At 36.8% G+C, this 12194-nt stretch overlaps 1 protein-coding gene across 2 annotated transcripts in view; it reads right to left on the minus strand.

Annotated features, from left to right (window-relative positions):
• Positions 1-12194, minus strand: part of STK26 (serine/threonine kinase 26) — a 37052-nt gene that overhangs the window by 2246 nt on the left and 22612 nt on the right. For both annotated transcript variants that reach the window (XM_032124412.1, XM_032124413.1), the window contains exons 4-11: positions 7040-7096; positions 5258-5366; positions 5008-5165; positions 2352-2537; positions 1556-1704; positions 822-915; positions 282-344; positions 55-191 (exon numbers count right to left, since the gene is read on the minus strand). In XM_032124412.1, the coding sequence (XP_031980303.1) occupies positions 55-191; positions 282-344; positions 822-915; positions 1556-1704; positions 2352-2537; positions 5008-5165; positions 5258-5366; positions 7040-7096 (953 nt within the window). The remainder of the gene's footprint in view (positions 1-54; positions 192-281; positions 345-821; positions 916-1555; positions 1705-2351; positions 2538-5007; positions 5166-5257; positions 5367-7039; positions 7097-12194) is intronic.

Raw genomic sequence — 12194 nt, forward strand, 5'->3', positions numbered from 1 at the left:
AAGGTTTAAAGCACTGGACACAGCAGATCTTTCCCTTATCACTGAACTACTTACTTCTGAAATTTCTCCATAAGTTTCTTCACCATCTTATCTGTGATCCCTGGACACGTTGCTTCTGCCACATTGATGCTTTTCTCAAGTTCCTCAATTGCTTTCTTTCTGTTAGCATTATTTGTGTCCTGCTGCTTGAGCTGAGGAGCAAACCAAAAAAGATAAAAGTCAGGAAAGTTGTTAGACATTTGGCTAATACTTTCAAAGAAGATTTTTACACCAACACTTACCTCAGCAAACACAGGTGTGATTATCATAGTTAAACAACTCAGGGTTTTAACAAGATCCTGATCCTAGAAGTTAACAAATAAGGATTACATCAGCATATTCCCATACAACATACACACTGCCTCTAACACAGCACATGTGATTTTGGAAGTTGAGTTAAATTTAACAAAGTGCTTAAAATATATTACAAAACCCACAACGGCACAGTACATCAACAAATGTTACAGGATGTTGAAATAGATGCCTGATGACACATCTCAAACAATGTCATACAGCATCAGAAAAACAGTTCAGTTTTTCCTCACTAGTAAGAGTCTTTAAAATTCCCATCTCTATGAATGGATCTACAGTTCCTCTGCAGTATATTTTGCATTTGAGGCTGACATGGCAGAGGAAATATCACTAACATGCATTATCTCTTGAACTGCAAAAACACCAGTCAGTTCTAATGGAAAGTGAAGTTACTAAGTTTTATGACTATTTTCCTTAAATAGGCTTCAGAACCAGCAGTTAGAAAGAAGAACTCCCCTGTCTGTACTTACCGTCCCATTCTGGAGCTTCTTTGCATCCGGCTTCTTCCGAACGGTAGTAAAGCTCCACTCAGGGTGAGAATTATTTTCTTTGTTGCTGGACTCCCTGAAGAAAAAAGGAGATGATGTACATAATACTAGCCATAACATGACACCAAGCAAGCACAGGTAACCCAAAAATCATAACAGGATTAGTTCCATAGTCCTTAAAATAAGAAGAAAAACATGTATTGAAACATTAACTGAACTTTAAAAGAGGCTGAATAAATTGAAATGTGATCAAAGCAAACAGAAGATGTTATCTACCCACATGGCTTACCTTCTCCCATGGCATACCATTTGAAAGAGTTATCTGATAGCCAGAAAAGCAAGAGACTTACAGAAATCATGTTGTTCCACAGGCATTGTGCAAACTTCTTCATGCACCTCAACCTTGCTCTGCAATGTCTCTAATTGTGATTCAGTGGTTTTGGTACAACCACTAGCCTCAGACTAGGAAATAAATAGCACTTAAACAGAACTGAAATTGATTTCAAAGAGAGAAAGTTTAAAGAGGTAACAAGCACACGGCTTGACTTATGTGTTAATCTTTAGGATCATACAAGAGGTTTTTTTTAGAAGAAGACAGTAAAAAAAAGGAACAGAGACAGGTGTACAGAAATGGTGTTATTACACAGAAAAGTTGCAGCAAACCTACTTAAAGAACATTATCTAAACAAAAAAAACTAAACTGAATATAAACTTACGAATCTGAACCATCGGAATCACTTTCGTCACTACTATGTCCTTCTGCTTTCCATCTCTTAAACCTATCAATCAGTTCTGTCAGATAGGAAGTCTTCTTGGCATTTTTCATAATGAATTTGTGCTTCAGAAGTTCTTTTGCAGTGGGGCGCTGCAAGAAACACTTTAAATATTTAATGTTATGCTAACATTTCATGATTTTAAATGCTAATAGGGGAGATTTAGAAATACAACAGACTTCTAGAGCTAACTTGTATAAACAGGAAGTCAGAAAAGCCAGTAATCCACGTTTACGAACACGCTAAAAATACAATCAAGTCATCCATAGACTACACAGCTTATCCTTCTATGTTAGAAGGCCACACCCAGGAAAATGACTAATGAAAACTCTCCAAAGCAACATTTCCTTGTAAGCTGAATTCAGACAGCAAAAGTTGTGCTGGAGAAAAGGATTTCAGATGATTTTCTCCTCTGTTCAAACTTCTCTTCTGATATTATCCTAGTTTAGAGTGCATTTTAGGAATCTGCCTCTGCCACTGTAATTTCTTTCAGCAGTCTCCCTCCTTCTTTTGAGTATTTTAAACAAAACAAACTAGGATAGAAACAGATATTAAAAAGCATCACTAAAATTTACAGTGGTCTCTAAATTTATAGTTATAGTTTATAGGTTATAGTCTCTAAAATTACTTCAATCACTGATGATGCACAACACCAGCAAAATATTTCACAAGCACAGGAGAGCAGCAAACAAAACTGAAACATCTTTACACACACACACACACACATTTATCTACTCACAAATGTTGGGTCCTTATTCAGACATGCATCAATGAATTCTTTAAAAGGTTTACTGAAGTCTCCTAATAAAGTGGGAGGATTGTTTTTCGGAATGAGGAACAGAACTCTCATTGGATGCATATCTGAGTTGGGAGGCTCCCCCTTGGCCAGTTCAATTGCAGTGATGCCCAGTGACCAGATGTCAGCCTGAGAGAGGGAAAAGGGACTGTTAGTACAAAATTATGGGCTGTCATAACTAAGTATTTAATAACTGAAATATTCACATATAATGCACCTATATAACAAAATTAATGTTGATCTAAGTACATAATGCAAACATTCCTTTCTAACACTTCAGGAAATCTTGACTCACGAAGACCTGGCTAACTTAATTCTTTAATAACAAACATCTAGATCATCACTTTTGTTGCAGCTGGTATTCTAACACTGCCAGCAAATTAAACGGCTACCTAAATTTACACACTTTTGGAAAAGCTTCAGAAATATTGATCTTCCTTTGATTTTTTCCATATATTAGCAACAAACTACCACAAATTTCCTATGTCTAATTCAGAGTTTGTTTAGGTATCCAACCTTGTTTGACAGCTCACTCTAAAGGAACAAGGCAGAAAGCTGAATCAAATCCAGCAGGAGATCACTTAATTTCTTTCCTAACTGACTGCTTGATGAATTTAGCTGGAGAATTATTGACAACTAGTTAGACTTGAAACACCAAGTTCACAATGTAAGTCACAGAAGAATAATGAAGTACCATTTATTTTAGCTAAAAGCAAGCATTATAAACAAATTTTTTGTATCAAAACGTAGTATGATATTTTGATATGATACATAAAATACTACTATTCTAAAATTCTTTTCTGATTTTGATTTTTTTTCCCCAAAAGAAATATATTATTACTTGCATCTTTTTAGATGAGCTACAATAGCTATTTAGATCACTAAAGGTGTTTCTCACTAAAAAGCGTTTGGCAATAGTTGACTACACTTGGCACAGAATCATAAACCAAAACTGCCCATAGAGTAAACAAGGATTACAATTTGCATCTCTCCAATACTCCTCTTCTGTTCACAAGACCTAAAATAGCTGTACTTTATAGCAAATAATTAAACTAACTCACTGTTTACTACTGAAATACATAACCAATAACTGTGTATTGGAGCAAAATTATTTGAAAGAAGAGATGGGGCTTACAAATCTCTGACACTACTAAAACGTATGAATTTCTAGTTTATTTCCCATCATTTTGGAGTAGAAAGAAGAAAGATTAAAATTCAGTACAGATACCAAAACAGTCATCAGTATTAGTCTAGAAATTTAAGTGTATCCTATCCAAATTCTTCATCTCTCCTACCAAAGGCTTGTATCTTCTGTGCTCTCCCATCAGACTACTGGCATGGAAAAAAAGGGGGAAGACATTGCTCTTGCAACATACTGAGGAGATATGGAAGACAAAAGATTAGGTTGCTGGGAAAATATAAATGAAGGGGTGATAAAGCTGATGTATACACAGGGCAAGCAGAAGAGGAATTCTTCCCCATCTGGCTGGCCAACACATATTTTTAAAGCAGGGTAGAGGGCTTTTCCAAAATGTCCTACAAAACACATTACAGTGGGACCACTGGAACCCTAAAGAGGACAATTCCAACTTATCAGCAAGAAGAGTTGTGACAAGTACACAAATTCCTTCAAGTCTGAATGATCCCAGGAAAGTCTTTTGGAGTGTGAATGTTTTCAGGACACTTCAGATATCCAACAGTTTTTTCTTTATATGCACATCACGTAAGTACAGTTTCATGTTTACTATTTGAGAAAAAGCAGTAAGAAAGTATTACTTCACACATACCAGATTTTTATTCTCTTGCTCCTATTTAAGGTTTTGTCTACAGAGTGTGTAAAGTCCAATGCCAGACTGAAACATACTGCCATTTCACCAGCCACATGTTCTAGGACATCTTGTGGTTTGACACACAGAAGAGGGGACTGTTACCTCCTTATTGTCATTTCCAGCATCAGTTCTCAACTCTCAGAAAAACATGGAAGAACTCTGCTTTTCCACTGCTAGTTCACATAGGAAAACTCTCCTTCGCAATTAGTCATCCATCAAGAGCTCTCACGACAAAGAAAGGCACAAGGTACCAAAGCCACAGCCACCAAGTTACTCTTTACCTTCTCAAGACCTGTGCTAAAATTTTCAGCATTACATGGATCCTCAGAAATACTATTTGAGAAATTATACCCAGAGCTGTGTATTAAAATCTGAGAAGAAATTAACATTTCGGCTGCCATCTTGGCTTTAAATAAACTGCCATGTCCTGGTGGCATTTTATTTTGTGAATACTTTATTACTGTTTGAATTAAATGCAAAACATCGAATTGAAACCAAATCAACCAACCACCCTACATCCAGGGAGCTGCTCTGAAAGAGACACACGACATCACCATTTTACTTGGTGACTTTGCACCTGAGTACAATGACATGTAATGACTGTATAAAACCAATTTAATCCTACTTTTAATTTTATTATTTGAAATCCTGTAATTTCAAATCTACTTCCCCCCTCCCCCTCCATACTGATAGAGCTAAAAGCAAAAAATTAAAATAAATGCTGTTGGATAACCCGATACAAAAAAAGTATGTTCTACTCTCGTACTTACTTTTGAATCATATGCTGACTGCTGAATAACTTCAGGGGCCATCCAAAACGGGGTTCCAACAAAGGTATTTCTCTTAATTTGTGTGTCTGTTAGCTGCCCAGCAACTCCAAAATCAGCAAGCTTAACATCACCTTGCTCTGATAACAAGACATTGGCAGCTGGCAAGGGGAAATAACATGATAACAAAATTAGAACACTGTTTTACAGTTTTTAAAGGCTTTAACAAAGAAACACTTGAAATGTTGCACACCTTTTATGTCCCTGTGAATTTTCTTCTCTGAGTGTAGGTAGTCAAGGCCTTTCAAGATTTCCTTTAGCATAGTAGCAATCTGGAACTCATCAAATGGGCCTGCTCGCAGCTTCAGAAAAAAGATGCATTAAAATCATTTTAGTCTTGTATCTAATTTTTGCCTTGCTTTGACTAAATTAAATCTTAAAATTGAAACATGTTTTTAAAGTAAAGAACTAACAAAATTAATGAAATATTCAATGCAATATGTAATTATTCTAATTGAAATAGGTGCCACTGGAATGATCACCTTCACATCTCCTCCACATCAGTGCCAATACACTGAAAATGCTGTTACTCCTCGAACATACACTGTGTTCCCCTCAGCATTCAAAGCACAAGACAAGCAATAACTAACTTTCCACAAAGTTGTATGTCCCTACAGGCAGCAAACATGGCAGACTGAATTTTGTAATTTAGATTAAGTAAATTAAGAAAACCAGTTTATTTCAAAACAGATTAATCTGTTGACTGTGGGTTTTAAATTTAATGATGCAGTTTTTACTTGTCCCAGCATTTTTGATTCCATGTCTGCTTTTGTATCAAGAACCTAACATGCCACTATAAAGCTGGTAGTATGGATTAAGTGTAAGCTTTGCACATTTGAAAGCTATGCAAATAAAACAGAAGAAATTAAGATGAGTGATTAAAAAAATACCAACGACACAGCACCAAAACACCATGAAATTATGGCCAGGCAAAGTGAGGCAAATGAGGCAAAACTTAAATTTTACTCTTCTAAGATTTTATTCTTTTACAGGTTCAGTGATTTAAACTGGCACAAGTAAAAACTATTTCCCTGTTTCTGACACTCCACAGAATACGATCAATTACTCAAAAGTGTCAAAGAATACCTCACAGCCCGCTCAGGGCCAAGTTCTAGAGCTACAAACTACCACATGCTACACCTAATTACTATGCTTTTGATGAGTTGATGCGATGTAATTTCATAAAGAATTTTAAATAGAGTTGTGAAGTCAAGCACATACTTCAACTCTCGCAGACAGGACCCCAGTTAGCAAATACATAATTATCACCATTTGATAATAGTGAAGACATGATATTTTCCCTTCTGAATCACACAAAGACTGAGCTATATTATCTTACAGGAAAGGGTGGGTCTGTAGCGTTACTGAGGCAGAGCTGCACCGAAACCATGGGGAAACCACATCCACACTCAGTGGACTGCACTTGTGCACTCTCCAGGCTACACCCTCCATGAATGCCAACACTACCTGAAGTAAAAGGCACTTTCATGCTTAACTGAAAATACCTGAACATGGAAAACCCAACACGTTTTAACCAGTTAAAATTAACTGTGGCTGTGGACACACTCTTCATTCATTCCTGAGATCCAAACCTAAAGGAAACATTTTTTACCTAAGCGTAATGAATTCTACTTGGAGGAGGTGGGAAGTGATAGACAGAGGACCCCAAACCCAAACCCCCACCACATACAGCAAGAAAAGAACTTCTCAAACTAAAAGAAACCATTGCTTCATTTGACTGAGAACAAATGGATGCTTCCTAATGCTTAGAGACAAAAAGTAAAATAGAAAAATTAACATGAATTCAATGTGACAGAACTACCATTCAAATTCACACTTTTTGGAGCATTACCACATAGCACTGATGGTAGTATCAGCTGCCTCCAGGTACTTATTTTTATAAAGTGATATAAAAACACAATGAAATAAAGTTCACTGATACTTATATTGCAAAAAAAAATATATATATACTTACAAGATCCAAAGCTGACCCGCCACCCAAGTATTCCATTATTATCCATAGTTTTGTGCCCTGTAAAGAAGGCATGAGAAGTTGAAGGCTGCCATAAAAAATTATATATTTTATATATTTCAATAGACTACCAGCACACTCTTAGGAGAAGGCAAATACAGAGTCTTGTTATCACCTAGTTGTATGCAATTACTTCTTGTAGAATGATCACACAGCTCCTGTGAAGTCTAAAATATTAATTAATATGTTTGACTTCTGTATTTAAAAAGCAATGAAAAAACACCATTACTACTAACCAATTTCTGCTAAATAGTATCTAAAATGATTTCACTTAAAGGAACAGAACTTACAGGGGAAAAAAGTGATTAGGTGGTGGTTTAAGTTTTAATTAAATACAAATAATTATTTAAAGTGGACCTTGCAAATACCTGAGTTTCTGCACTTCCTCTGTGGAGATGTATCAACCTCCAGAACTGACAAATTCTTCTAACACTGATTTCTAGGTGATGACTTTGTCCTCAGCTTGTCACTGCAAAAGGTGGCTGGTTCATAGAAACAAAACTGGAAACATTGGTAGCAAATCTACAGACTACTTGCCTGCCAGAGTCCCCTCACATTCTAGGCAAAACTCAAATATGAATCTATGGGCTACTATTTCAGAAAATTCTGTGAATAAATGTATTTCTTTATTTAAAATAAAACCCAGTAATTAAAAATACTCAATTGGACCACAGCTGGTGAAGTATCACACACACTGTGTAAGTTTCCAGCAAATACTTACCAGTGCTAGTTCCTCACAGAAGAGCACAAGCTCAGGGCAGGAGTACTCTTTAAAGCCTCTTGCATTCTTCATTGTATACTTTCCCACCCTATGGCCTGCCCAGGGATGGAAACCTCAAGAAAACTCAGCAAGCAAATAAAGGTGCAATTTCTGAAAACACCACATCCAATCATCCTAACAAAGTGTGCTCTGTTAGATTTACACTGAATTTAAAAACCACATAATTTATGAGAGTCTATTCCAATATTATGATCTCAGCAGGGAAGGGCTGGCTAATTTTAGCAGTTTTTATAAAGCCCAACTTTGTCAGCTCAGAAGACCTGCAAGAACTCCTGTTCAAGGCAAACATTGTGGTTACCAGACATGTTTGGAGGACTTGACTATTACTTGAAAACAGTACAGGGTGAAAATGAATAAGTACTGTTTCTCAAATAATGTCTCAAAGAAATTGCTACTATCCACTGTAACTTGGTGTGGACATTTTCTAGCCAGGCATGAATAACCTTTTTCCTAGCTATTTTCTGTCAGCCAAGTATAAATAGACAGGGCAGAACAACCACTATCTTTAGATTGTCACAAAGCTTTGCTGCACAAAGTGCTGCACAATTCTGATGGAAGTCTTTGGATGCTACAGGAGGATTTCTCCATATTCGAATCTGAAAAGCTGACAGTAACTTCAGGTTTGTTTTAACTGCAGAAGAAAAGAGCAAGCTCAGGTGGCTGTAATAGCCACAAGGCTAGATATTGAAAACCTTGGTCTAAATGACACAAATAAGGAAAACAATCACGGAATTCCAGTCATCAAGAGATTTATCTCTATGGTACCGTTGGGAAATCCAGCTGAAGCACTTCATCAAGCTTACCAAATTTGTGTAACCAGAACATGCCAGAACTACAGCAACTTTTAATCTTTTTCTTGCTTGAACTGGTAGGGGAGTAATGCATTTTGACAAGCCATTAAGCTGGAGGAAAACACTCACTTCAGCTATCCAACCTAACTTATCCAGGGTACCCTCCACACCCAATGGTTTATTTATTGAGATGTTAATCGCAATCAAAGTGCAACAGGGGATGAGGAGACAAATTTAGATCCTGACCTTCTACAAATATGAACAAATACCTCTATCAGGACTTAAATTATCTTACAGCCACAAAAGCTGCAATACAGCTGAAGCTTATATGATTCTACACACATTAGTGAAAGGCATGATATAAAGGTAAAACATTTTATTATTGTACGCAAATGTGTTTATTAAGGTGCATTCTTTGACTGTATATATGTTTGCAAACCACCTACCCGCATGTTTAGAAAACACTACTGATCTTGCCAGACATGCAACAAAAATTTAGGAAAAAATTACTAATGCCTAAGCTTTAAGGTTAATTCAATGGGAAACTCCCATTTGAACTTCAAGATATCCCACATTACCATGATATGGGGGTTTTGTACCTTTTTGTGTCACAGTAACTGAAAACTGGCATCAACTTTATCACAAGAACCTCAGGGAAGCAGACCTCGCCATCTTGTACCAATGATGAGGTTTTATAGATTAAAATACCTGATAACAGACAAGTAACATTGCACTGCTAGGAAACTATTAAGGGACTGTCCACACTTTTAAAAATCACATTTACAAGTTGGATATACAAGCTGTAGCTAATGAACAGCTAGGCTGCAGAATGTGAGAGTAACTTACACAGCATCAGCTGAGCTGACTAAGTTACAAGTTAGTAAATCAAGTAATTGAAAGAGACACTCCTCCCTTCTGCCTTTCAGCAGCAGGGGCATCTCGGAGAGCCTGCACGCAGCTGGCAAGCCCCAGGCTCCCTGTGACTGGGCCACTCCACCATCTCCAACAGCCACAAGGCTGCCTTTGCATCCTGAAGTGCAAAGAAATTGTCAAGATACAGACTATGTAGAACAGAGTGTAAAAAAAAATAAAATCTCTCATCTGAAATGTTTGCAATTAGAACCCCCTCACAACTACATCTCTTCTTTCATGTTTTAGCCGTAACAACTTTTAGCTATCAACTATCTTGCTGGAGGGAAAACTCAAAATGATGACAAGAACAATCTGCTTACTCAAAGATTAGTTAAAATTGATTAGAAAACCAGAGTAAGTTACAACAGAAGATGTTCCACTACAGTTCAGTTGGATGAACCGACACTTACATGCTAAACTTGAAGCCAACACATGGTCTCAGCTGTGATTTCTTCAAAGTAAAAACTAGTAAAATTTAAAGACTTAAGACAGATCTAGATTACTGAACTAGATAAACATCAGTAAGTGCTGTAGGCAAGCTGAATGCCTTTGCATTGAGGGTTTACTTTGGTATTTAGTCAGGAAAACACTAAGTCTCTTTGAACAGTGGAAAATTACAAACATTTCTAATGGCATTTCTACAGCTTCAGAGAGAGCTCCATGCATGATTAATACACTTTAATAAACTATTTCTAGTCCATAAGCATGATCTGAAACACAGCACACTGGCTCAACTGTTTTGTTTCCCTGTAAATAAAGATGCAAAGGAAAAAAACAGGTATCTTAAATTTTTAAATACCTTCTATTTACCTTATGCTCTTTTTAACCATTATCTTAAAAGGTATTTCTAGGAATTTTTCAGTGATCTTTATACATAAACAGAAGTATCCAGCAACAAACATATGGGACCACTGTAAATATGAACTTCACACCAGTTATATCCATGGCAAACGGCTTCTGATCTCTGCAGCCTAGGACTCAGCTTTGTAAAAAATAAGATGTCTTAATTTTCAGAATTTAACCTCAATATTCTTTAATTTTTAATTATACAGTCATTTGGTACATAACTGTACTCATTTCATTGTTTCAAAGAGATATTTACAATGTACAGGAAGATGAAATCCTGAATGAAGTACTGCACTTAGCTTAATAGTTAGGCTGACTGCCACTCTCAAAGAAATAGCTAATAAAAAGTTAACAGCTAGAGCAATTAAGTGAAAAACAAAAAAGGAGACAGACACAACTCTCAAAATACCTGTTATTACAAAAATGAAAAGGCAGAATAAAAGATTCTTTGCACATTGAACAAAACCAATACCCTCTTTCCCCTGAGGAGTCTCAGTCTCAAGCTGAAAGATCCTGAACTAGCAACCAGGGATTAATCTAATCTAAGAACAATTTAGGCAGAAGATACTACTTTAAAAGTTGTTTTATTTACTTTTAATTACAGAATTAAAGGTACTCATTTATTTGTGGACATTTTTATTCATTTACTTGGGGAACAGCAAGAAGCAGAATTACCTACCATGATACTCTGGGATGAAAAACATTCCTGTGAACAACTTTTTAGGGTTTGTTTGTGTTTGGTTGGTTGGTTGGGTTTTTTTAAGAGGAATTTCTTAAAGGAATGGGAAAGTAACCAAAATTCCACAAACACCTCCCCAATCTCCATGCATGGAAATTTTCCCTCCCCAAAAACTTTACAAGCATGAAAAGTAAACAAGAGATCAGCATTAATCTTTCAGAATTTATCCATTTAGAATAGAAATGGAAAGAACCCACAGAGTGGTGAGGAGAGTACTGCAGCATTAACATGATTCTACACTCACCACGAATTTTTAAAAAATAAAAAAACCTAAGCAAAATTCAAAAGTTATTTAGCACTGATAGAATAACTAGACTTTACTTTCCACATCTATATTGCTGCAAATAATGAAAAGACTATTTTCTTTCCCTAGTCAATCCATAACTTACAAAGCTTTTTCCACTCCCCACCCCCCAGAAAACAAAGAAGAAACAAAACAAATCCTCACACAGCTTAATTCCTCCATTTATAGCTGCTGAAATCACTCTTTAATGCTGAGATTTCACAAAACACTTTTCCAAGCAAAGCCTCTGTACTAGTTTGAAAACAAACCAGTGGGAGGCACCAAGTCCGAATAACAATTTAATAGGGAAATAAAAGAAAAGGAAAAAAAGAAAACACTGGTTCAAACTGACAGAGTCAAGATACAACCTGACTCCCTGTTCGTCAGGGTGGTGGTAGCAGTCTGGTAGAATGGTGGCTGCAGTCCTCTGAAGCGGTGATCCTGTAGAAAAGGGTCTGCTCTTCCTCAGAAGGTCCAGTGGTGGCTGTGTAGCTCCTGTCCTCTGGAAAGCCAGTGGAAGGGTTGTCTCTGGTGTTCAGCATCTCAGATTATATCCATGATGGATGATGGTTGGTTCCTCCCTCTGGGTGGAGCATCTCACAATGGGGTAATGAGTCATGAGGCCAAGTGTTGATTAGGCTCGTTAACAGAAGATAGTCCAGAGGGAGTCATCTATGAGTCATTCGGCAGGGCATTGATGGGCCATTAACAGAAAGTCTGGGGGGAGGAGGCAAGGAAACACTGCC

This window comes from Corvus moneduloides, chromosome 14 (genome assembly GCF_009650955.1).
Source record: "Corvus moneduloides isolate bCorMon1 chromosome 14, bCorMon1.pri, whole genome shotgun sequence".
Taxonomy (NCBI): domain Eukaryota; kingdom Metazoa; phylum Chordata; class Aves; order Passeriformes; family Corvidae; genus Corvus; species Corvus moneduloides.